We start from the raw sequence: 27850 nt of genomic DNA, 5'->3' as shown, positions 1-27850 counted from the left end.
TATTAGATTACAAATAACAAGTTATATGACATTATTATTGATAAGAAAATTGTCGTTGCATGCTTATGCAAGTTTAATCTTTCCGAAATCACAATAATTACATTACGTTAGCACTTTTTACATGTACACATACACTAATTTATTGCAATTAAATGTATATTTATTATAATCTTTCTAGTTATGAAACAAAATATTTATATAATACATTAATCTGTAGAGAAATATATTTATTTTAACCAAAAATATTGCAATAACATTTTTTAAATAACTTATTTATGATTATCTAGGACAGCAACGATAGGAACAAGCAAACAAGCTTCAAGCTTCAAAATGCTTATTTAACTTTTTATCTGCAATGATTTTTCAAATATAAGATTTCAATGCATTGCAGTACAAAAAACATGCTTGCTACACTGTAAAATTTGATTGGCTTAGTATTTTAGATTTCACAATTTCTTTACTGTGACGCATTAAGAAAATTCATATTTCTGCACATAATCTAATCTTATATTAAAAAAAAAAAATAGTATAGCACTCGCAATGTTATGTTCTAGTTAATTTAAATGCTATCAAATAATTAGTAGAAACCTGTAGAAACCCATGTCCAGATGAAGTTAAATTAAACAAATGTTATTTGAAATTAATTTTCTTTATATTTTGTCAGTAGAAATGAGACCAAGTGCAAAGTGAAAAATGTTACAGGCAAAAACCGAAAGACTTTCGAGTGCGGTAGCGTTAAATAAAATTTCATTGTTATTTACGTAGAGAAGTGAAAGGAATATAATTGGTGACAATCAAGCGCGAAGTCGACCCCGTACATCAAGCAACATTTTTTTATATATCTCATAGTTTGAACGGTATTCCCCCTCAAAATAAAATAGCATGTCAGCTTGTAGGGGTTGCGTCAATCTCTAATATGATTAAGCACGTATAAAATAAATAAGTATGTGTCTCTTATTTCTACTTGACAACGTATTCAAAGCCCGTCAGAATCGGTGGGGAACACTTGCGTCCATTTCCTTGCGAGCACTTCTCAATACTGAGCGAGGCATATAGTAATTTATGAATGTATTGAGTAACGATTATCTTATCTACCCTTATGTCAGTTAACCATTCTTTGAAATTTCGAACTTCAGAGAACTATATGCTATATAGAAATAATAGAAAGTATTAATTTTAATTTTATTATTTTTTCTGATTGACATGTGTCTCTTTTTCGAAGAGAAGGAAATGATCCGTTACAGAAGTCTTCCGGTTTTATTCTTTAAGAAGATAAATACCACTTCTGTCTATAAGATCCACAATTATTGAGCGACGTGACATGTGCAGAATAGTTGTACAAGAACTTGCGTACATGCAGCAGTTTTATTATGAGAGGGAGTTTTATCATGAATTTGTTTTTTTCACATCAAAGAATGAAGAACTAGTCGTATAACGATTTGGAGTTAGTCGACTTCGCAGTGACGCGTTGCGTTTTTTTTTTTAACTATGGAAGATACTTGGAATCATTATTACGATATCCTTTTTAAAATATCATCAATTACTGGTGCGTGGCCGTATCTGAAACTAAGAACAAGAATATTTCGTGTTACACTGCTAACCACGATCGCATTGACCACATTAATTCCGCAGGTAAATTAATATAATTACTGAAAGAAATTTATTGCAGAAATTGCAAACTCAATAATACTTTCAGTTGGCGTATCAATTTAAGTGCAAGAAAGACATGCAGTGTACTTTTAAGGCAATGACAGCGTATCTGCTGACATTTGTAGCTTTGTTGAAAGTGTACACGATTCAGTCAAACACCCGCACAGTATGTTTTATAATATACATGTTGCAAATGAATATTACAATACGTTTAAGTGTAAAAATTGTAATTTGAGTTAAGAAAATTGTTTTTTCTTTTTTAAATGTCTTGACTAGAGTATCTCGGCTTAGAAGACTTATGCCCGATTCCACCGATTTCTATTTCTTAGAACTAGAAAAAGATAAAGAGTAAGTTGAACCGAGATTAAAGTTAATCTTCGTTGGTGGAATCGGGCATTACAGATGTACTCTCGTAAGTCAGCATAAAAACAAGCCTTGCGAGTTGAACGGTTTTCTTTGAACGGTTTACTGAAAACAGGTCAACGACCAGATCTATCTTACGCTACTTACCAGCCAATCATTCGTTGATTCTCCTTTCGGAAAAAAGTTAATTTGTTTCTTGGTTTCTCTAACACTTCAGCGTCTTCTTAAATTGCTGTGAACTCTTTCGATGATCTAAATGGTTTAAAATAGCAGTAGGCAATTCGGCCCGCTTATTAGATACAGTTTTTATCACCCATTTATTCGAAATCGCGTAAAAGAAAAGAATCGTGGATTTCCGTCAGGACATAACAAGACATTTCTTTAACTCTTTAAATGATTTTTTTTATATTCTTATTGCTGTTACTATTTTATATTAAATTATAAGAAAAGATTTGTTATTAATGTCTTATCAGATTAAAAATTTCATCCAACACTTACTTGGCTACTGGAAAGAATTACAAACTTCCGAAGAGTACGAAATTATGAAGTCGTATGCCGAAAATAGTAGACGATTCTCTTTAGTATATACGAGTGAGGACTGATAAAGGATAATATGCTCTATATTTTTATTAGATTTTTTTTTCATTAATGGTTTTGTTCTTTACAGTATATTGTTTCATAGCAGTGATTGTGTTCATGTCAATGTCTCTTATACCATATGTACTTGATATCGTATTGCCTCTCAATGAATCCCGTCCTTTCTTACCGCCATATCCAGGATATTATTTTGTGGACATGCAAGACTATTTCTTCGAAATTCTTTCGCATGCTATCGTGGCTTTGGTAGTAACCCTGGCCGGATTAGTTGCCCACGATTGCATGTTCGTTACTTTTGTTGAGCACGTTTGTAGTATGTTCGCCGTAGTTGGGTAAGGAAATAATTACAAAATTGTTAGCAACACTACAATCTTTATAATTTGTATATAAAATTTAGCAGAATCAATGTTGTACGAATTTTACAGATTTCGTTATGAACAATTACTTTTCAATCGTAACGAAGAAATGAAAGATGTGAATGATTCAAGCGAAAGATCTCACAAAAGAATTGCATTTTTAGTGCACACACATCGAGAAGCTTTAAAGTGAGTACACGATTAAATAATGATAAATATATTTCAAAGAGGCTTAATTGCAAAAGTTCATTAGATGGAATATAAGTGGAATTAATAATGCGCATTTTTGTAAAAAACAGTTTAGGTGCAAAACATAAACAGTTTGCGAATTATTTAGTAACTGACAAGCTATTCACAAATTGTTAGCAAGTTGTATGCGGACAATGTTCGTTATTGTGTAATTAGCATATTACAGTGTGTTTGGTTAGAATGTAACGTATTTATATGTATAAAAATAACAAAAAATATCTGAAAACAATTATATTCACAATTTGTGGTAAGTATGTTATCTTTTATTTGTCATAGGTACGCACAACTTCTTGAAAATACGTTTACTACACCTTTCGCTATACAAATGTTGATAGTGACAATAGGGATGAGCATTTCTTTGCTACAAGTATGCTATTATTTATTACAAAAATGGTATTAGCTTTGCAAGAAAAATTACAATATTTTTTTTTTCGAGATCGCACAAGGGAATGAGGATACTTTAGAGGCAATAAGGTATATATTCTATGTCTTTGGTCAGCTGATTCATTTATTCTTTCTTAGTTTTGAAGGACAAAAGCTGATAGATCACAGTCTTCAAATACGCGATAAAATGTAAGATAATCGCTTTTATAATAATTTATTTAAAAAAATTTAATTTCTACAAATGTTCTCACAAATTTTACTTTTCTTGCATATTACAGATATAATAGCTGTTGGTACAGCGCATCGATAAAATTACAAAAACTAATCATACTCGTAATGATGAAGAGTCTTCACCCGAGTTTTCTAAGTGCTGGCAAGTTTTACATTCTCTCCTTGAAGAGTTTTACCACGGTAAAGTAAAAAATAATTAAAATATTAAAATCGTTAGTTTAAAGTGTCTTTTTTAAAATAAAACACTTTTTTTAAAGGTTTTACAAACTTCAATGTCGTATTTAACGGTACTCACGTCTATGCAATAGATCACGTTATTCCTGTAGACGCTAATATCTCATCAAATTTATGTCTCCAATCCTGTCTTTAATATTTTTATTACAATAATATACTTTCGTTAATCATATACATAATATTTATAATCATATTACACACATTGAAATATCTCGAGCAGATCTTAATGGGGAGGGGGAGGGGGGGGATGGAGGGGCGAGCTATACTCTTGCGCTTCTCGAAAGCGCAGTAAAAAGTGACAAAATGGAGAAGAATAAAGATAAGGATGATATCAGATTACAAATAACAAGTTGTATGACATTATTATTGATAAGACAATTGTCGTTGCATGTTTATGCAAGTTTAATTTTTCCGAAATCACAATAATTACATTTACGTTGGCACTTTTTACATGTACACATACACTAGTTTATTGCAATTAAATGTATATTTATTATAATCTTTTTAGTTATGAAACAAAATATTTATAAAATACATTAATCTGTAGAGAAATATATTTATTTTAACCAAAAATATTGCAATAACATTTTTTAAATAACTTATTTATGATTATCTAGGACAGCAACGATAAGAACAAGCAAACAAACTTCAAAATGCTTATTTAACTTTTTATCTGCAATGATTTTTCGCCAAGTTATAGGTTTCAAAATTGATTGATTGATGGGTTTTAGGCGTCTGGGCATCGATTATGTAATTGTTCCCTAGGAGCGGAAACGTGAACACTTTCACATGAATTCGACCATTTTATTCGTCTCGACGCGGCAAAGCCGTGTGACCGAATGTATAAGTGCGCGGTGGTTTCAATGCGTTCATGCGTACTGCGTACTGACGCGTCGCATACTGCGCACAGTAAAATCAATCGCAAAACAATCTTTTCTTTTTTCGAGCTCAGAAGTGTGAAGATAAAAGTGTAAAGATTTTACAGATCAATATTTATGCTGCGCATCGTGTGTTGGTGACAGAGAAAAAGAGAGAGAGAGAGAGAGAGAGAGAGAGAGAGAGAGAGAGAGAGAGAGAGGAGAGAGAAGAGAGTTTGGATAATCTTTATTAATCTAATTAATCTAATTGATTTTTTTTTTATTAATTTTTATAAATTTTAAAGAAAGGTAAAATTGTGTTAGCTTATTGTTTCTTATATACAATTAAATGGAATTCTAGTTCTTTTGGAGTTTTTGATGTAATTAGGAGTATATTAAAAAACCATATCTCGATATTAAAAACATTTAATTGATGTATTGAAAACTATATCCTTTAATTTGGCATAATTAAGACAGAAAGCTTGAATTTTCAATTAACACCAATTTCTAATATAATTTCTTTTGTACTGTTATAATATCTTCTTGTCCTGAGATTTTTTTTCAAGAGAATGAGTATCCCATTTCGCGCACCGAATGTGCCAAAAGTCGCATGAATAGCCGCCAGTTGATCAGACTTAATATCATTTAATTTTTCTACGTATATATATATATATATATATTTAGATAACATTGATTAAATATTGTCTCAGAAATTTTAAACTTTTTTCTTTAAAATTTAATTTAATAAATTAACTCGCGACTCATCAAAACATCCGGTATATTGATTCTGCTAATTACGAGACGTAATCGTTAGATACAAACATTAGATTAAGGGTCACTTTTTTCAACGTCAGTTAACGTTAACCGACGATTTCAATTTTCAGTACGCAATATCAATTTTCAGTACGCAAATGTATTTTCGAGATGTAATTCAATAATATGCACATTGTTTTTACTTACACACTGATAAAATTCCCCGTATCTGCCTTTTGTCGTGGCCGGGTTATCTCTTCGATAGACTTTCGCAATGTGATACCTTTTGATATTGGTTATCTTATTCATAGCTAGATACCTCGCAAAAGGAACTGTCAAATCATATCTAAGTGCGAGGATCTCACCGCCTTGATCCTTCAAGTCGTAGATAAGCTTAGAGTCTTCGCCGTATTTATCCATCAAAACATCCTACGTAACAAAATCAGTGTAGCGATCAGTATTTTAATACTAAACATTAAATGACCATTGTTTTCGACGGCAATTATTACCTTTAACTCGAATACAGGCGTGTCTATGGTTTCCGCGCCATGACGCTTAAATACTGAAATTACTTTTTCCAACACTCCCAATCGCAGCGCCATTTGCTCTGGATTGTAATCCCTTGTGCCTTTGGGCGTTTTGAGAATGAGCTTGTGAGAGCAGCCATTTTCCTCCCCCAATTGCGTTTTCAGATCCAACAATTTGCAGACTTCCTCCGCTATCTACAAACAGGCAAACAGATATAATCGTTAGAAAAACGGAATGTGACATTATTTCTTATTAGTTATCCAGGGTACGATAGTCGAAAACGTCGGACTTACCTGTGACGTTGTGGACATTGATACGTTGCGATTGCATTTCCACAGGACGGTAAAAGAATTGTGGTGTATCAGGCGTAACATCATGAATGGATGAAAAGATTGCAAGGACACCAGAATGAAAGAGAAAAGCCCCCTCAATGTTGAGATTTATCAAACTAATCCAAACAGCAGAGGTAATATCAGTGAGCAAGCTAGCAAGGAACCACCATTAATTATTGCCAGGTCTATAATTAACAAACACATTTCTTTAATTAATTTTTTTAGAATAAAACATTTGTTACACCAATTGTGCCAAGTTTGACAATTTGTGAAACAATCATCTCATGTGATGTAGCCGGAAAAATCCAGAGAATCTTCTATACTTCCGTGATAGTAATTTTGCAATAATTTATGACAGCTCTGCTTGCAAGCAACCGACTGCCTCACCTTTTTATCTAGCAGTTTTGCTAATATAGTACATTTGCTAAGATAGCGAGTACTTTTTAATCGCTCAGTCTTTTCTGCCAGAGAAGCAAGCGGTGCTTCCACAGGAAACGCTAGACGCTCTTCTTGGGTAAAGCTTTTCATGTTAATGTACCATCTGGTTAGATGCGGCCACCTTGGGAACTCGATGACATTACCGATGACGATACACAGCGTGTCGTACAACTCAGTATCTTTGGATGTTAGGCACCAACCACACACGTAGCTCACATCAGCAAAATTACTGTTTAAGCTTTCTAATTGAAGGTTTAGATCGCGAAACTGCTTTTCGCGTTCCTGAGGAACGAGACGTCTCTCTAAAGTTAAGTCTAACATATTGACAACAAATTTATTCTTTGCACCTAATAATGCAAAAAAAAAAAAAAAGATTGCTATCACGTTGTAAGAAGTCTGTTGCATCTTGTTCACTGTTATTAATACATTGGTTATACAATACTAGCCAAGTCAGTAAAATTTTTAAAATGTATTTATTTTATATTTTATCTTAACATCAAATAAATAAATTTGCAAAAAATTACAATACTACAAACATAAGTTTTGATATTTTTATTGGAGAAAATAAGTATGAACATAATATGTCAGAAATGTAATGCCTGTTTTTATGTGCTATAGAATTTTATATCATATTAATATGATGGAACTTTAGAATGTACATTTTTTTACAATGCATGGGAAATATATCCATATGATATAAGATTTTAAGGCATAGAAGTGAATAGAATGTACATTTTAGCATTTTATACCATTTCCTTGTTTAAAATATAAGATTTCAATGCATTGCAGTACAAAAAACATGCTTGCTACACTGTAAAATTTGATTGGCTTAGTATTTTAGATTTCACATTTTCTTTACTGTGACGCATTAAGAAAATCTCATATTTCTGCACATAATCTAATCTTATATTAAAAAAAAAAATAGTATAGCACTCGCAATGTGTTATGTTCTAGTTAATTTAAATGCTATCAAATAATTAGTAGAAACCTGTAGAAATCCATGTCCAGATGAAGTTAAATTAAACAAATGTTATTTGAAATTAATTTTCTTTATATTTTGTCGGTAGAAATGAGACCAAGTGCAAAGTGAGAAATGTTACAGGCAAAAACCGAAAGACTTTCGAGTGCGGTAGCGTTAAATAAAATTTCATTGTTATTTACGTAGAGAAGTGAAAGGAATATAATTGGTGACAATCACGGACTAAGGAATAGAGGGACGGAGCACAAGCTGTACCGGTGGAGCACGTTTGCGATGGGGGGGGGGGGGCCGCCATATTCGTTTAGTAATCACCACACATAGAACTCACTATTTGCGTATGTGTGAGAAATGAAAGTCAGATCCTGCGCTCAATAAACAAAATAGGAAATAGAAATAAAAATAATTATTAAATATTAGAAATAAGAAATTGGAATTATTTATTTTAAAAATAAAAAAAATAGAAAAAATTAATGCATGAATTAAGAAATTAGAATTGGAACTAATTAATATATTTTATTTTCTTGTTAGATGTAAAATAATTTTTCTTTTTAATATTAAATGTTTATTGCTATTTCTAATATTTTGTCTACTGTATGCAGAGCCTCAGAGTAATAAAAGTTAAAGTATTTTATAAAATTTATAGTACAACAATAATAAAACCGCCTAACCTCTTTACGCTTGTCACTCGTTATGTCTAGTGGCACCACTACACGAGTGTAACCATGTCACAGACACAGAATCTCTGTGTGAGAATTGCTACATAAATATGGCGGAAAGCAGTCCCTCCCGCACGCTTGAATTACCATCCCCTCTCGCATAAACTAGGACTTTAGACTCGGTCCTTCTATTCCTTAGTCCGTGGTGACAATCAAGCGCGAAGTCGACCCCGTACATCAAGCAACATTTTTTTATATATCTCATAGTTTGAACGGTATTCCCCCTCAAAATAAAATAGCATGTCAGCTTGTAGGGGTTGCGTCAATCTCTAATATGATTAAGCACATATAAAATAAATAAGTATGTGTCTCTTATTTCTACTTGACAACGTATTCAAAGCCCGTCAGAATCGGTGGGGAACACTTGCGTCCATTTCCTTGCGAGCACTTCTCAATACTGAGCGAGGCATATAGTAATTTATGACTGTATTGAATAAATAATTATCTTATCTACCCCTATGTCAGTTATCCATTCTTGGAAATTTCGAACTTTAGAGAACTATATGCTATATAGAAATAATAGAAAAAGTATTAATTTTAATCTTATTATTTTTTCTGATTGACATGTGTTTCTTTTTCGAAGAGAAGGAAATGATCCGTTACAGAAGTCTTCCGGTTTTATTCTTTAAGAAGATAAACACCACTTCTGTCTATAAGATCCACAATTATTGAGCGACGTGACATGTGCAAAATAGTTGTACAAGAACTTGCGTACATGCAGCAGTTTTATTATGAGAGGGAGTTTTATCATGGATTTGTTTCTTTCACATCAAAGAATAAAGAACTAGTCGTATAACGATTTGGAGTTAGTCGACTTCGCAGTGACGCGTTGCGTTTTTTTTTTAAACTATGGAAGATACTTGGAATCATTATTACGATATCCTTTTTAAAATATCATCAATCACTGGTGCGTGGCCGTATCTGAAACTAAGAACAAGAATATTTCGTGTTACACTGCTAACCACGATTGCATTGACCATATTAATTCCGCAGGTAAATTAATATAATTACTGAAAGAAATTTATTGCAGAAATTGCAAACTCAATAATACTTTCAGATGGTGTATCAATTTAAGTGCAAGAAAGACATGCAGTGTACTTTTAAGGCAATGACAGCGTATCTGCTGACATTTGTAGCTTTGTTGAAAGTGTACACGATTCAGTCAAACACCCGCACAGTATGTTTTATAATATACATGTTGCAAATGAATATTACAATACATTCAAGTGTAAAAATTGTAATTTGAGTTAAGAAAATTGTTTTTTTTTTTAAATGTCTTGACTGGAGTATCTCGGCTTAAAAGACTTACAGATGTACTCTCGTAAGTCAGCATAAAAACAAGTCTTGCGAGTTGAACGGTTTTCTTTGAAACGTTTACTGAAAACAGGTCAGCGACCAATTCTATCTTACGCTACTTACCAGCCAATCATTCGTTGATTCTCCTTTCGGAATAAAGTTAATTTGTTTCTTGGTTTCTCTGACACTTCAGCGTCTTCTTAAATTGCTGTGAACTCTTTCGATGATCTAAATGGTTTAAAATAGCAGTAGGCAATTCGGCCCGCTTATTAGATACAGTTTTTATCACCCATTTATTCGAAATCGCGTGAAAGAAAAGAATCGTGGATTCCCGTCAGGACACAACAAGACATTTCTTTAACTCTTTAAATAATTTTTTTTATATTCTTATTGCTATTACTATTTTATATTAAATTATAAGAAAAGATTTGTTATTAATGTCTTATCAGATTAAAAATTTCATCCAACACTTACTTGGCTACTGGAAAGAATTACAAACTTCTGAAGAGTACGAAATTATGAAGTCGTATGCCGAAAATAGTAGACGATTCTCTTTAGTATATACGAGTGAGGACTGATAAAGGATAATATGCTCTATATTTTTATTAGATTTTTTTTTATTAATAGTTTTGTTCTTTACAGTATATTGTTTCATGGCAGTGATTATGTTCATGTCAATGTCTCTTATACCATATGCACTTGATATCGTATTGCCTCTCAACGAATCCCGTCCTTTCTTACCACCATATCGAGGATATTATTTTGTGGACATGCAAGACTATTTCTTCGAAATTCTTTCACATTCTATCGTGGCTTGGGCAGTAACCGTGAGCGGATTAGTTGCCCACGATTGCATGTTCGTGACTTTTGTTGAGCACGTTTGTAGTATGTTCGCCGTAGTTGGGTAAGGAAATAATTACAAAATTGTTAGCAACACTACAATCTTTATAATTTGTTATATAAATTGTTTTTTATATAATTTGTTATATAAAATTTAGCAGAATCAATGTTGTACGAATTTTACAGATTTCGTTATGAACAATTACTTTTCAATCGTAACGAAGAAATGAAAGATGTGAATGATTCAAGCGAAATATCTCACAAAAGAATTGCATTTTTAGTGCACACACATCGAGAAGCTTTAAAGTGAGTACACGATTAAATAATGATAAATATATTTCAAAGAGGCTTAATTGCAAAAGTTCATTAGATGGAATATAAGTGGAATTAATTATGCGCATTTTTGTAAAAAACAGTTTAGGTGCAAAACATAAACAGTTTGCGAATTATTTAGCAGCTGACAAGCTATTCACAAATTGTTTGCAAGTTGTATGCGGACAATGTTCGTTATTGTGTAATTAGCATATTACAGTGTGTTTGGTTAGAATGTAACGTATTTATATGTGTAAAAATAACAAGAAATATCTGAAAACAATTATATTCACAATTTGTGGTGAGTATGTTATCTTTTATTTGTCACAGGTACGCACAACTTCTTGAAAATACGTTTACTACACCTTTCGCTATACAAATATTGATAGTGACAATAGGGATGAGCATTTCTTTGCTACAAGTATGTTATTATTTATTACAAAAATGGTACTAGCTCTGCAAGAAAAATTACAATGTTTTTTTTTTCGAGATCGCACAAGGGAATGAGGATACTTTAGAGGCAATAAGGTATATATTCTATGTCTTTGGTCAGATGATTCATTTATTCTTTCTTAGTTTTGAAGGACAAAGGCTGATAGATCACAGTCTTCAAATGCGCGATAAAATGTAAGATAATCGCTTTTAATTTATTTTAAAAAATTTAATTTCTACAAATGTTATCTCTCAAATTTTACTTTTCTTGCATATTACAGATATAATAGCTGTTGGTACAGCGCATCGATAAAATTACAAAAACTAATCATACTCGTAATGATGAAGAGTCTTTACCCGAGTTTCCTAAGCGCTGGCAAGATTTACATTCTCTCCTTGGAGAGTTTTACCACGGTAATGTAAAATATAATTAAAATATTAAAATCGTTAGTTTAAAGTATCGTTTTTTTTTTATTAAAAAACTCTTTTTATAGGTTTTACAAACTTCAATGTCGTATTTAACGGTACTCACGTCTATGCAATAGATCACGTTATTCCTGTAGACGCTAATATCTCATGAAATTTGTGTCTCCAATCCTGTCTTTAATATTTTTATTACAATAATATACTTTCGTTAATCATATACATAATATTTATAATCATATTACATACATTGAAATATCTCGAGCAGATCTTAAGAGGGGGGGGGGGGGAACTATACTCTTGCGCTTCTCGAAAGCGCAGTAAAAAGTGACAAAATGGAGAAGAATAAAGATAAGGATGATATCAGATTACAAATAACAAGTTGTATGACATTATTATTGATAAGAAAATTGTCGTTGCATGTTTATGCAAGTTTTATTTTTTTAAAATCACAATAATTACGTTACGTTAACACTTTTTACATGTGCACATACACTAATTTATTGTAATTAAATGTATATTTATTGTCATCTTTCTAGTTATGAAATAAAATATTTATAAAATACATTAATCTGTAGAGAAATATATTTATTTTAACTAAAAATATTGCAATAACATTTTTTAAATAATTTATTTATAATTATCTAGGAAAGCAACGATAAGAACAAGCAAACAAGCTTTAAGCTTCAAAATGCTTATTTAACTTTTTATTTGCAATGATTTTTCGCCAAGTTATAGGTTTGAAAATTGATTGATTGATGAGTTTTAGGCGTCTGGGCATCAATTATGTAATTTTTCCCTAGGAGCGTGAACATTTTCACGTGAATTCGATCATTTTATTCGTCTCGACGCGGCAAAGCCGTGTGACCGAATGTATGGGTGCGCGGTGGTTTCAATGCGTTCGTGCGTACTGCGTACTGACGCGTCGAATACTACGCGCAGTAAAATCAATCGCAAAACAATCTTTTCTTTTTTCGAGCTCAGAAGTGTGAAGATAAAAGTGCAAAGTAAAGATTTTACAGATCAATATTTATGCTGCGCATCGTTTGTTGGTGACAGAGAAAAAGAGAGAAAGAGAGAGAAATAGAGAGAGAGAGAGGAGAGAGAGAGGAGAGTTTTAAATAATCTTTATTAATTTAATTAATTTAATTAATTTTTTTTAATTAATTGTTATAAATTTTAAAGAAAGGAAAAAATTGTGTTAGCTTATTGTTTCTTATATACAATTAAATGAAATTCTAGTTCTTTTGGAGTTTTTGATGTTATTAGGAGTATATTAAAAAACCACATCTCGATATTAAAAACATTTAATTGATGTACTGAAAACTATATCCTTTAATTTGGCATAATTAAGACAGAAAGCTTGAATTTTCAATTAACACCAATTTCTAATATAATTTCTTTTGTACTGTTATAATATCTTCTTGTCCTGAGATTTTTTTTCAAGGGAATGAGTATATCCCATTTCGCGCACCGAATGTGCCAAAAGTCGCATGAATAGCCGCCAGTTGATCAGACTTAATATTATTTAATTTTTCTACGTATATATACATATATATATATATATTTAGATAACATTGATTAAATATTGTTTCAAAAATTTTGAACTTTTTTCCTTAAAATTTAATTTAATAAATTAACTCGCGACTCATCAAAACATCCGGTATATTGATTCTGCTAATTACGAGACGTAATCGTTAGATACAAACATTAGATTAAGGGTCACTTTTTTCAACGTCAGTTAACGTTAACCGACGATTTCAATTTGTTAATAGAATAGTTAACATGAATAAAATGATAAAGAAAGAAAATAATTCTTCGTCATAAAAAAAGAAAATAATTAAAAATTTTTGTTACCTTTAATAAAAATATTTTATTTTTTATGTTAGCAATTCTATTAACAAATAGAAATCGTCAGTTAACATTAATCGACGTTGGAAAAAGTGTTCGCAAGACTTACAATATTCTTACTCTATTTCAACAATAAATAACGCTTAATCATAGAATGGAACTTGTATACATACATTAATAACAATAAATGAACAATGATTGTTGTTCCATCAATATTTTCTTCAAAGAAGTTTTGTCCTCTTCAAAAAGATTTAAATATGTGTATAAAGTAATAGTCAACCGACCAGCGGTTAAATCCATTATTTCGAAAAATAGAGCCGATTATTGAATTCACTCGAAACTTTATCAAATATGTATAAACGATTCGGTTTTCAATAATTGGTACCTCTTTGCGTATTTCTCTTCATTTATAAGATTCTTAACTTAGTTTTCACAGGACAAAATTATCGCATAAACAATCCCTACATTTTCCTATACATATCACATAATTTTATCTTGCTTTCGCTACAGCAATTCAATTTTACAAAAATATCATCACACAATATTTACAGTAAAAGCATCATCACGCTGTTTAGAACGATCAAAATCGATGATAATTAACTATAGAGAATTAACTAAATTTTCGTAAGATATACTATTGTTTAAAGAATTTCGCATCTGTTTTTTTATTCTCTACTTTCTTGTTTTTGTAGACAACCTGTTCTACAGAAGGCACTATTACATCGCTTTGTATGATCAAGCGCAATTACATCGCTAACTAAATTTTAGAAGTTATATCGCGCTGTTCGAAAAATTCATAATTTTCCTCTCATTCTTCATCACGTTGTCGTTATTGTTGTGAACTTGTTTCCCAAAAACGGTAACATCGTTGAATTCTTTCGAACAATCAATATTTATAGCAGAATATTTATAAGCTACATCGACGTCTAGATAAATGTGATTCTTTTGTCTTACCGATATTTTATTGATATTCTGAATGTTGTTTTGTTTCGGAGACAAATGGTTTTTTAATAGTAAAGGAGGCCTCCTCTGGATCATCAACATTGCTGATTAATTTTTTGGATGCATTTAAATATCTATATTTCTTGTTTACTTCATCGACGGCCTGTATCTCATAATCCGTGCATATAATTTGTTCTCCAGTATTTAAAGTGTCAGAATGCTTTACGGAATTCTTATTATCCTCGATAGAATTTTCAGAAGGCAAATTAACGTGTAAAGAAATTTTATCAATATCCTGAGTATTGTTGTCTACGTAAAAAAATGTTTGCGCAACATAATTTGTAGCACATTCTTCCGGATTACTGATCTCGATCGCGTTTTTTTGCAATCTATTGCTTTCCAAAGGACTGTTTTTTCTGCCTAAAATATCAATATCAATATTCTTTAACATTTTCCTCGTGAACGAACGAGGCTCTCTAGAACTGATCTCTGAACTTCCTTCGCAAAAACCTGATTCTGGCGAAAGATCAGAAACTGGAGAGAACGACCAGGGATTAATATAAAGTTTACTCCGTATCGCTATTTTGGAGGGGCGATTTAATAAAGGTTCCCTAAGAGCTTTCTCATTCTCCATTCTGACATTATTGCACTGTTCTACTTGATGATTGTCATTTTCCCGTCTAAGAAAATCGTAGTTCAGTTGCGGACGGGAAACTGAGCTGCCATTTGAGCGATCCAAAGATTTTATTGGATATTTTTTAATCTTTCTTGGTGATTTTTGATCTTCCTCTAATATCTTTTTCTCAAATTCTTGAAAAGATCTTGCATTATCTGTAACAGAATTATCATTGGAACCTCTATTAAACTCTTTCAAAAGACACTTTTGCTTCTCACTCGAAGAAGATTCTCTTTCCCTTTGATCTTGATTTGGCACAATTACTTGATTCGCATTTCTTCCGAATGTTTTGAAAGATTTTTGATCATTTTCTATAGAAGAATTATCAATCGAACTTTTATTAAACTCTTGCTTCTCGTTTAGGAAAATATTTCTCTTCGGATTCTTTTGACCTGGATATGGCACGACCAATTGATCAATTCTGTTTTTTTCAAAATCGCTAAAGGCTCTTCTGTCTATTTTATGTGGAAAAATTACCGTGGAAGGATTATCACTCAAACTTCTGTTAAACTCTCTTGAGGATTTTTGTTCGCCAATCAGCTGATATTTTTTCTTCTGCATTTTTTGCCACTTTTCAAGGCATGCTTCATCATCCTTCCTTGCAAATTCATTACTTCTTATCTTAGATTTTTTTTCGAATTCATGTTGAGGTTGCCTAATCTGATGTCTAATATCTTTGCCATCTTCCTTAACTTTTACGAGAGCAAGCTTCTCTTCTTCGATATGGAGAGAAGTTTTCGGGATGTCATCCTTTCCCTCGTCTAATCTGACTAGCTGACTTTCTAAAATTTCTTTTTCCTGGCAAATTGTCTCTTGATCCGTTAAGACATCGACACTTTTTGCATTTAATTTAACCATCATTCTTTCTAAAAAATCTTCTTTCTTATTTTCAGAAATATCTTCTTGACTATTCAGAATCTCGCTTATTTTTTCATTCAGTTTATATTCTCTATCTTTGATTATATTCTCTAAACCGTTTCCTTTTTCCATTTCAGAGATAATTTCTTGACTACTTTTCAGAATTGCCGCCTTCTTTTCTTTATTAATTAAAGCTTTTTGCATCAAACTGTCTTGCTCTCGCATCAAACTGTCTTGCTCTTGCATTTTACTTTTTTCGTTACGTAATTTAGCCAGATTTCTGGTTGAGATTCCTTCACCTTTTTCGAAAATAATCTCCTCACTATTTTTCATGATTTCTCTGTTCACCGCTTCCGGCAATTTCTCAAGTTCAACATCATCCATCACCTGAATGGCGTCAGGATCGAAATCGAACATGGATTGATTGACATCCGCGGTTTGCGGTCCGTGCCAAATGCAGTTTGAACATTTACAGGAACATTTACTTCGCCTGTGATACTCGTTCTCGGCGCTGTTGTGGCTTCTTGGAGAATCCGGGAATGCAAGAAATTGTTCTTGATTAATCGGCTGATAATCACGCCAACGCTGCTTCTCCGTTAAATGATCCTCGTCGGTCGGAATACCTGGAACGTAGTCTGCGACTTAAGCACTCTTCAATTCGATTAGGAATCGAGTTTGTGGTCAGCTAATGTTATTGCCCGGTTTTAATCTCATCATGCTGAGGACAGAATTCTCCCATACACCCAGAATTTAAGCTATGCGACATTTTATATGCAACGACCCAATAAAAGCTAAAACGGACAGATCTTATGTTACATTTTGTACATTCTTATAATTTATTCTGCGCTTCCTGCACTTATACTTAAATAGATATAAAATTAGAAGTTAGAGAAGCCTTCCCATATACCCACAAGTTGGAGGACCAGAAAACTTCTTAAAGACGTCAAATAACAATTCAATCACCTTTTGTTCCATTTATACAATACACATGGACTACGTATCAAAGATCGAAATTAAAGTTGTACCACCGTAGAAAATCGTCATTTAATTGTAATTACAATCAATATTTACAATTTAATATCTCGAAATGTTGTATTTCACGTCCATTTTCGATTTTTACTTCTAGCGATTTTTATAAGTTTAAAAATATAACGTAGAGCATTAATCCTTATTCAATTCATTTTACTTTCGATCAATATTTATCGTACGATTAATGATTGAAAAGAAATATAAGTTAATATAAGAGCGATCTTCAGATTTATAATTTTCGTCAATCGAATTTTAATTTGTAATACGTAATTTCACAATATTATCTCAATTTTTAATGCGTAATCTGATATAGGATTGACAGACGATTACAATCAAGCTCAACAAAAATTTCAAAAAGTTTGAACAATTGTTTCTTTCTAAATTTGGACACATGATCAGAGTGCTGTTCGTTTCTTCAAAACTTCCATCTTAAAGCTCTTTTTAACTGCTGCTTATTTCTTCATAATTTTTGAAATATCGAAAAATATAAATTTAATTTCTTGTAAAATAAATGATGTTGCCTCTTTATCATTTTTATCTTATTGCTATTTTTTCTTCTTTTTCGTCTTTACGTCGCTTTGTCTTTCTTTCGTCTCCTTTCTTTCTCCTCCTTTCTTTCTAGTCTAGAGAAATCGAGTCGTCATACTTCAGGGCAATCGTCGATAGACGGAATGTCAATATGTAGTCTAGGCGGTCTCTGGATAGGGTGGCCTTGGTGGATGAGGAAGCCTGTGCTGTCAACTTGAGGGAGCGTGTTGAACACGATCGGGACGTTCTTCGACTCGCTAGGCACTTTCCTCAGCCCTCCATCTGCGGTACAGCCGGTACCAGACGGTACAGTCAGACAAGAACAATAAGCTACATGCCAAACTGAAGTGTTTTACCTTTCACAAGCAATTAGCAGAAAGCAAGGGGGTTAATTCGCTCGGCGTTCGTTCAAGCTGAGGCTTAACATGCTGACTGACAGACGTCACACTTAATAGAGTTAGTCTTCTGTTAACAGCTAGATAAAAAAAGATTTTAAATAAAGAAATTAATGTAGATGGAACGAAGTTGATTTCTCTTGTTTCAGATCTATACAGAGAGAATTAATGTAAATTTAATCTAATTTCTTGTTCGATAAAAAACAACGGAAGATCTAATTGCGTAGGATTCGAAGCCTGGTTATTTACAGTCAGTCTCTAAAAATTTAAGCACCATTAAATTCGACTATCGCTAAAATATTGTCGGGAAAAAGTACAAATATTTAGCTACTAAATTTTAGACACAATAATTTTAAGTAAACAGTGTTTCTTAACGAACATCATTCATACGCATATCAATGATTAATTATCAAATGTATATCGAGAAATTATCTTAAGCGTTAAGCAAAAATATTGATTGTAAAATATGTTAGATTAATTGTAATGTAGATAAGTGATGAGATAAGATACGTTTCGATGCCGGTATTTCGCACGTGTATGTCTGTACTTTGATAACAATCGGAGATCTATGTTGACACGACGTTTTTCGCGTGAAATCAGCCATAAATTCCGTTGACAAAGTATTTAGCTTTCTCTATAATTCTCGTGATTCTTGATTCTCGGCTTACAGTAAAACTGATTATAAGCATTTTATAAAGCTGATACCATTTGCACTAACTCAATAATTATAATATAATTTAATTAATAATTGTTATCATTTGCACTAACTCAATAATTATAATATAATTTAATTAATAATACCTAATAATTATATCGCCAAAAAGTATAAATAAGTTAAAAATATTTTAGAATGCACAAAAAATTCATATCCAATTTTTTTCTGCGTACATTTTACGCCTACTTTTAAGCAAAGCTTAAAAGAAGCATCTGGATAATAAGATTGAGAGAAGCATTACACAATAACTTACCAGCTCCGTGACGAAGATCATCCTGCACTCTGTAGAACTCCGCGAGCTCTCTACCCGAACACAATGGGGTGTCAACCTGAGTGGTGCTGTTAAACAGCGAGTAGTCCACCTCGTAGCCTTGCCGCTCCTTCGAGTAGCTCACCATGGCGTCGAAACGATGACCCCACAGAATCTCCTGCGGGAGATAACTGGATCTGGCTTGGGTGGTCTGTCCAGTCGACTCGATAGTACCTTCCAGGATTAGAACGACCTCGAAACGTTCGGTTAACATGTCCTCGGCAGACATGTTGTGGAAGGGCGACGACTCGTTGATCCGATGAATGATAATGGTCGGCCAGATGAAGAAAAGATCGCCGGTCTCGCCGTCGGTGCCCACCGTTAACTCCTGCTGATGCTGAGACAGAATTTCGCCCTCCTTCGTCGTCTTGCTGCGGATCACCTGCGCGCGAACGTTCGCGCCAATTATGTGACTTTTGCGCATATCGCCCACGCGAAACATGAGACAGAGCTCGCCGTCTCGTTGACAGATGACGGCGTTTCGCGAAAACAGCAGAGTTTGCGTGCGCTGTTTCGGCCTGGTCATCTTCGCGAACACGATGCCCACCTGCAATCATATGAATTTTATGAAAATCGAGCCCTCAGTCCGACATTCAACATCCTCTCGCCGAAGATATCGATCACGAAAGCTGCCTACCATGAAAGCTTGAATCATGACGCCAGAGACGCTCTGGATGCACATGACAAATATAGCCTCCGGGCATTCTTCCGTGGTGGAGCGACCGCCGTATCCAATGGTGTGCTGAGTTTCGATACTGAAGAGGAAGCAGCTGGTGAAGCTAAAGATATTGTAAATGCAAGGCGTCCAGTTGTTTTCCAGCTGGGCGGGCGGCAGGTGACGCTCCTCGAAGTCGCCGTGGGTGAAGGCGATCAGCCACCAGATCACCGCGAAGCCCAGCCAGGACAGCAGAAAGCTCAGGATGAAGCACAGCAGAGTCCAACGCCACTGCGTGTCCACCAGGGTCGTGAAGATGTCCTGCAGAAAGCGCAGTGATCGTCGAGAGATGCGCGACTGCAGCACATTGCAATCGCCGTTCTTTAGGACGGCGCGACGGCGCAGCTTCCGCGTCGGTCCAGCCCGGTATCGGCTCCTGGCATACAGAATTGATTTTTTTAACTGTCGAAATATTTTTCAGTTATCTATTTGAAAGCTACTATCAGGGTGATCAAAAAAACTAACAATCATATGTACGGGAAATATATGACAATTTTCAAGAGATATTTTAACAATTTGTTGCACAATATGCAACGTTGTACGTTGAAATATTTTTACGACGTAATTTATTTTCCGTGCAACTTGTCACAATCCGCGTTTTAAAATGCAAAATATAACGCCGCCGCGCGATTGTCGCCAAGGCCGCGGCTTCTGTAGACATATAGATCACTGTTACGCTGAATGTATAACGCAGTGGCAGGAAAAGATTTGAATAACAAATCTCGAAGGCACATGTCACAATTCGTTTGCGTCTCAGTTGCGCTCATATAATGATAATCGATGAATTGTTAAACATTATTGTACTAAAAAGTAATTATGTTCAGTTTTTTTGCACCGAAACATTGCATAATTTGCGTATGCGTCAGAAATTATGAAAATCACTTTAGGTTGCAGAGTCACATGACACTCCTTGTTTACGCACCAATAATTAACTAGCCTTGGAATATCAACTTGGCTTATTAAACAGAACCGAAAATAATTTAGATTCATTTGAGTCTTCACTCACCGCGGATCTCTGCGCATTCTCCGTCATCGTTTTCACACTTTAACACGACGAGCATCACAAAATGTTTCAGAACAAAGGTCCCGATTTGCCTCGTTATCGTATTCTAAAGTTATTTGTCATTCGTGTGTGTCGCTCAACACCACACTAACTATACTAATTACACTAATTACATCCAGACATGTTATCGCGCTTGATTTCCATATAGAAATCAACATACTTAACTCGATATGGCAAACATCATATCGTATGCGATTTTCACACAGGAACGCATTATACTTATTAACTTCGACGTAATAAACACATCGTGCTTCGATTTCCACAAATCACTTGTACACATATTAATCTCAGTGCGAATGAATAACGTCCGGAGCATGCGAAGGTTCGTTATTGTTTGTGCGAGATATTGCTGTCAGAGCGACTCGACGTTGCTCTCGGGAGCCTGCGATCTCCCTTTGCTGATGTACACAAAAAGGAAGTCGCCATTTTGACTTTGAACGATAACCAAGCAGTCGTTATCTACCAATTTACTTAATACCACGCATTAATCAGTCACCGAGTCAGTGACGCCATCCTCCGCTTCCGTCGCTCTCTCCTAGTGCACGATATATCGATCAGCTGATTGAGCAAACTGTTGACATTTCTCGAAATTCTCAGATTAGAATTATTTATTGATATTTGGCCAGAGTCGTTGTTCATCGATCGTTATTGAAAGCAATTAATTGGGTATTAATCAAGATTGATCTAGATTTATTTGATAATATAAAGATTAATGATATTTCAGTCTCAATATTTAATCTTCAATTTTATATCTTTGGAAGCTTTTTTTGGAACAGCTAATCAGAATTATTTATTGATATTTGCCAGAATCATTGTCCATCAATCATGGAAAGTAATTAATTGGATATCAATTGAATATTAAACTTAGATTAATCTAGAGTTATGTAATAATACAAAGATTAATGATATTTCACATTGCCAGTTTCAATATTTAATCTTCTACTTTGTATTTTTGGAAGCTCTTTTTGGAATGGCTAATAATGCGGACCAATCTGGAATTATCCGGTAATATAACAAAGGATGATATTTCAGTAACTCTTTCAATATTTAACTTTCCATCTCTCTTAAATGTTTGTGTATATATATAATAAAACGAGATATAAAGAATATATAAAAATAATTTCTCCTAAAATTTCATTCGTTTAAAATGTTTATTTTGTCAAGAATTATAATAAAAAGTAAAAAAAAATGATTTAATATCTTCTACTGAAATAAAAGTATTCAGAATGATTCAATGATTAATAGGATTGGTACGTGAAGTTCTACTAATTGCTTTAATACTTGATCTTTCACGGACGATTTAGCATGAAACGAGCAATCCGATATCATTAAGATATCGTCACGGATCTCTATGCTGTTTATCGAGAACCGCGAGACGCTGATAAGAATAGCAGCTGGCGAATAGACAAGTATCAGTCATTTCTGTATCGTTTCTGAGTTATTTGCGCAGAATCTGAAATACTTTACCTCGATGCATAAAACTAATATTATATGATATGCATAAATTATAAATAATACTGTACTTCAAATAATACTATCATATATATGATAATTAATATTATAATAAATGATAATATTATTTATTGAAACACAAAAGTAGCATAAATGCACACAATATTAATATATTAATTATAATTATATTTGATTTATAAAAAAAAGAATTTATTATTTAAAAATAGTTAAAACCACTTCAACAGATAACTTTTTTATAAATATTTTTATGTAGATAAATTACAATAAATTCTTTTAACAATTTCTAACAAAAAACAGATCGACGTTATTATCTATATGATTGTAACGTTATCGTCAAGAATTTAACGGTCATTGTGCATTTCATCACGTGTTGTGTACTTCATAGTGCTGATTAAGAAATTTTACTCGTAAAAACTGCGGTCTTTTAATTATTTTTTCAATAATTAATTAGATACGTCCATAAAAAAATTATTTATCAGTTGACACGTCAATATCTTTTGCTTCGTCGAATTCCTACTCACATGACGTATTTCTTATTATTTCCTTCTACATATTAGAAACATAGATTTGCATGTACAGGGTGTTTCATAATGTCCGTGTCAACGCTCATGTGCGGGTAGAGTGCGGTAAACTGAATAGAAAAGTCCTTTACCGTTTTGCAATTTTTGCAATAATAATTGAGATATTAATTAAAAAGGATTGACGAATAATCGCGCGTTGCACGCGGCTAGATCGTGAACTGCACGCTCTAGGCATGCCAGCAACGAAAAATAACAACGCGTATTACTCCTGTTTTCGCCATGCCTTGTTGCTGTCAACTCATGATCTAGCCGCGTGCAACGCGCGATTATTCGTCAATCCTTTTTAATTAATATCTCAATTATTATTGCGAAAATTGCAAAGCGGTTCAGGACTTTTCTATTCAGTTTACCGCACTCTACCCGCACACGAGCGGCACGGACATTATGAAACACCCTGTAGATACGGATCTCCGATGATACGAGTAATCGTTCACGAATATTTGTAGTATAGAATAAACTAAATTACTGAAAAGTGTCTGAAAAAAAATCTTTTTGCATATAAAATTTTATAATTATCCCAACAAATTGAAATGAACGTTACATTGTTATTACAATTGGACGATCATTCTTGTCTTGAAAATATTGCTGCTCGTTTTTTTATTAGTCGATAACATGAAATTACAAAGACGCTTGAATATTTTTTAGATAAAGTATCGACAATTTCAAGTTTTATCTGGTTTACCTGTACTTGAGGGAGGAGTATGAATTTTTTGTCACTCGCACAATCATTGGCGTTGTCGGCGTGGTCGATGAAATTAATTTTTGTTCGTCGCCGTAATCCGGCGATGGAGATTTATCACCCATCTTCAGCACATTGCCATTCATCCCATTTATTCCATTCATCTCGTTTATCTTAATTCACACTATTAACCGCACCGCCCTAGCTTCTGCAATTATGCATTTCTTCTTAAACTCTTTCTTTCCCACGAAGATTTGAGGCTTTCCAATGTTTCGAGGATTGTCACTTTTCACTCTCAGCGTTTAATTACGCGTTCTCATCCGAATAATACACTCTTTCTTCTTTAATCAATTTATAATCGAAAGATGCACTTGTAGAGTCGATTGTAGAACTTTGTACCGTTCTATTCAATTTTTTCTTCTCACGAAAATAGATTTAGAATTCACTGTTCTTACTCTCGATTTTTACGTGCTATGTTTTCCGATTTTAATTATAAACTTTAGTGGTTTTTTAAAAATAATCTGTAAATTTGCACTCGTTAATAATTAGATTTTTCACGACGGTTGAATGACGCGCACGCATCCGATGGAGACAGTGGCAGAGGATTCACCGTTGCAGGATAGACTGCTGCGAGCTCTCAATCATTTACGTCGTCTTATAGCACGCGTTGACCATCGGATGTCGTTTATCGAGTGTTGCTAACGAATGCCGTTTGTTCTTCCTATTCCCGCGAGAAAAAGGTGATTACTCGCAACTATTGCGTCACTCGCGCACGACAAATATATGATCGATTCTGTTTTCGCCAAATTGATCAAATAAAATCACATTATGGAGGTCACGTAATGTAAATGTAATCATTTATCTTATGATGTATAGGGTAAGATAAAATATCACAATATATGAAAGACTGCATGTGAAATGTCGTATTCCGGAAATGTCAATTTTATATGCAACGCTCTTATAAAATAAAAATCTTCCGATAACCGGATAAAGTTCGTTTTTCCTTTCTTTTCTGTCTCTTATCTCTTTCCTCTTTCTCTCTTTTATAATTAGTAATTATATAATGAGAAATAGTCGTAGAATGGAAAGTCACTGAAGATTTAAGTACTAATATACGAACTAATTAAGAATCACTGTTGATTTTTTCTTGATTTACATACAGTTTTCAATTTTTTCCCACTTTTTCTCGAAATGAACAGACTAGAAAATTATTGTAAATATAAATTATACGTTAGATATTTATCAAAGAACGCGGAACCTCAAGAATATTAGTGTACTATTATTCAGATGATTAATTAATTGTTATATAATAATTTTAGAACTCGATAAAAGTGGTTCAATTAAAAAGAGCGTCTATCGCGAAATCTTGAGCTCGAAAAAAACGATCACATCGACGAGGTGACAGAAACGAGTTCACGATCCATGTGCGATCTTCGTTCAACTGACTGACTGACGTCGTGTAATTCTTATCAGAGTCTTAGCATCTTGTTATCAGAATCCAACTGACTGCTGAAATTGCACTGATGTACGCAAAACGTGTCAAGACAAAAGATTATCTTCCGTTCCTTGGCAGAAAAGATACGTAACATAAATCTTATTACGCTTCTTGCATCTATATGAAATATTTGTTTATATTTTTGATACCATTGAAAAAAGTTGGTTTAGATTAATACGAAAATTTATAAGAATTAAAATAAATACGAAACAAAATTTATAGGAATTAAGAAACTCTAAAATTTCCAAAAATAATTTATTGTATATAAATTATTATTTATATCTATAAATAAATTTTTTATTTGTATCTTTTAATCTTAAACAAACTTTTTTAAATATATTATATGATTTTGAAATATTTATTTCCTAGACATTTCTTGATATTCTGTGTTCTAGATGTTTTCAAGATATTTCTCGATAAGATATGAAATAATAGCAGATATAAAAAATAATATTTTAGATATTTAAATATCTTGTATTTTTTTACTACTTGAGCTAAAAATCTTGAAGATTTTAAAGATATAAATATTTATAATAGTTACAGTTTTAAGACAAAGTTGCCCGTGAAAGGTAATTATCTTTCGCAGTTAAGAATTTATGAACAATTAACTGTGACATTTTGCGATTAAGTCACTTATCTCGACTCGTGTCATAAATTGTTATCATTATCGTTGTGTAATAAATTACTTTTGCTGTCTAGATTTTATATTGAAAAAACATAAATTTTAATTATAATTCTTAAAAGCTATATTAACACACATAAGAAACTTTAGATCAATTATCACTTAATTTTGTTTAAGCAAATTTTGGTATTAACATTTTTTAACTTAAAGTGTCCTCGCAACTTCAACCTTCAGTTTAAAAATTCCAAGGTGTAAATTACTTAGTTAATAAATTCAGAAAAAACAGGAAAAAAAGTAAATGTACAGTCTATGACTTGTATATATCTTGCCTGTAATAACCCTAATTGTCGTACAAATTGCAAAGTTACTAACTGGTTCAGTACTGAAACAGCAAATAAACATGAAGCGACTGCACCAACCAGCTGTTTCGTTTCGATTTCACAAGAATAGGCCTTTTCGTCGAAGCGTTCAGTTTTTCATGACACATGATCGACGCAATCTTGATCCACACAAATTAAATCGTCATGCGCGAAAGGCTCTTTGATCGGTTCTTCGGTATCTCCCGCGCCCGGTCCAGAGCCAACTGGCTATCATGCGGTGATAATGAACCATTTAATTAAATTAACGAGTGGCCCGCTCTAGCGGAGACTTTAACGCTAACAAAAATTACTGACGATTTTGCTGCAAAGCAGAATATGTTCATAAACGATTCTGCTTTAATACCAAATTGTATTTACTTCAAATTTATGTTTCGATAAGTATATTCATTCAGCTAAATTTTTCATTGTACCAAACAAGTTTTGCTGCAGTAAACAAATAATTAAATTATCGCATCAAATACAATAATAGTAATAGCAAGATTTTTTCTCAACGTAAGAGAAACTTACTCGCCAATGACAATATTAAATACAAAATTCAACATTCTGCAGTAAATACGGGGATCAATTTGGCATTGGAAGTCAACTTCACCATTAGATATAATTAACGTGCGTTCGTGCATTATTAACGTTTTGTTCGCATTGCGTGTCGCGTGTGCGTGCACAAACGAGGTTACTATGTGTGTTTACCCTTTACTCGTTATTCCTAATGAGTTGCCATTTATCAGACCCGTGACGCGCGACACATGATCGTAACGTTATACCTGCATGGTATACATACTTCGTATACATATAACGTGACGTTATTGCAAACCTTGCATACATAACACATTTTTTTTCTCTTCAAATTATCTCCCTCCCCTTCGCCATTTTATTTACTGCATGTAAAACATCGAATTTCAAAGGTCTTGATTTTTGCAATCTTTTCCTCTTTGCGATCCACAATTATAATAATAGCTCGAACACGTCTAAATTTAATATTTCGCGGAAATACAATGCTCTTTGCCGAAGTTGTTTAAAACCGCGGAGAACACCTGTTGCGTAGAAACGCCGATAATCACTCCGACAAATGCGTGGCGCGTCTACTTTTAGCGCGCGGTGCTGCCAAAAATAAACAGCCCCGCTCATGATTTTTTCGATGCTTTTTATCGTCTCAACCGATTAAGCGAATTTTCAACCGATTAGAATGATCTGAATGGGATGAAGTCTCACCTAGTGGAGTCCTGCCGACCGATACCGCCAGCGATACTGCTGCTTTGGGTGCTGACTCTGACGAGGGTGATGTTCCTCGGTAGACTAGAAAGCACCGGGACACTCTTGTGACTTAGAAGAGGGGACTCCGCCCTTGCCGCGCTCTCCAGTAACTCTCGCGTCTTCTGACCCTCCGCCGCTTTCTCCTCCTCCTCCTCCTCGATAGTCCCCGGAAGTCGGAAGAGTTTCGGCGATTCCTCCATTCTCTTCTTCCACTTCCTCAGGAAGAAAATAGCTTTGATTTCAACTCCATTCTGGCAGCACATTCATTTTCTCTATCTTCCTTCTTCTTTATTACATCTGTCAGGATCGATTTTCAC

General features: G+C 33.4%; 3 protein-coding genes across 6 annotated transcripts; 1 reads left to right on the top strand and 2 right to left on the bottom strand.

The window, feature by feature from the left end:
- Positions 1–1239: 1239 nt before the first annotated feature.
- LOC105673303 (uncharacterized) lies at positions 1240–12629 on the top strand. Its single transcript, XM_067353917.1, has 18 exons — positions 1240–1632; positions 1697–1816; positions 2487–2604; positions 2681–2942; positions 3036–3155; positions 3492–3582; positions 3652–3788; positions 3878–4010; positions 4088–4117; positions 9514–9660; positions 9725–9844; positions 10413–10530; positions 10606–10867; positions 10990–11109; positions 11446–11536; positions 11606–11742; positions 11829–11961; positions 12042–12629. Exons 1-18 carry the CDS (start codon positions 1489–1491, stop codon positions 12090–12092), a joined length of 2334 nt encoding a protein of 777 aa, XP_067210018.1. The 5' UTR covers positions 1240–1488; the 3' UTR covers positions 12093–12629.
- LOC136999687 (histidine--tRNA ligase, cytoplasmic-like) lies at positions 5332–8382 on the bottom strand. Of its 2 annotated transcripts, none has more exons than XM_067354228.1 (3): positions 6922–8382; positions 6184–6396; positions 5332–6103 (listed from the first exon to the last, which is right to left on the bottom strand). In XM_067354228.1, the coding sequence occupies exons 1-3, from the start codon at positions 7375–7377 to the stop codon at positions 5822–5824; spliced, it is 951 nt and encodes a 316-aa protein (XP_067210329.1). In that variant the 5' UTR covers positions 7378–8382; the 3' UTR covers positions 5332–5821. The 2 variants fall into 2 exon arrangements, with proteins under 2 accessions (XP_067210329.1, XP_067210330.1); XM_067354229.1 differs by lacking the exon at positions 6922–8382 and adding an exon at positions 6496–6892.
- A 632-nt stretch (positions 12630–13261) lies between the features above and the next one.
- LOC105673332 (Inwardly rectifying potassium channel 2) lies at positions 13262–27796 on the bottom strand. Of its 3 annotated transcripts, none has more exons than XM_012368878.2 (4): positions 27492–27796; positions 19912–20365; positions 19218–19821; positions 13262–16920 (listed from the first exon to the last, which is right to left on the bottom strand). In XM_012368878.2, the coding sequence occupies exons 1-4, from the start codon at positions 27794–27796 to the stop codon at positions 14783–14785; spliced, it is 3501 nt and encodes a 1166-aa protein (XP_012224301.2). In that variant the 3' UTR covers positions 13262–14782. The 3 variants fall into 3 exon arrangements, with proteins under 3 accessions (XP_012224301.2, XP_012224302.2, XP_012224303.2); XM_012368879.2 differs by lacking the exon at positions 27492–27796 and adding an exon at positions 23789–25232; XM_012368880.2 differs by lacking the exon at positions 27492–27796 and adding an exon at positions 20996–22175.
- Positions 27797–27850: the final 54 nt, after the last annotated feature.

This window comes from Linepithema humile, chromosome 4 (genome assembly GCF_040581485.1).
Source record: "Linepithema humile isolate Giens D197 chromosome 4, Lhum_UNIL_v1.0, whole genome shotgun sequence".
NCBI classification, from domain to species: domain Eukaryota; kingdom Metazoa; phylum Arthropoda; class Insecta; order Hymenoptera; family Formicidae; genus Linepithema; species Linepithema humile.
Note: the sequence above shows the minus strand (reverse complement) of the source record. Positions and strands in the feature narration are given on the sequence as shown.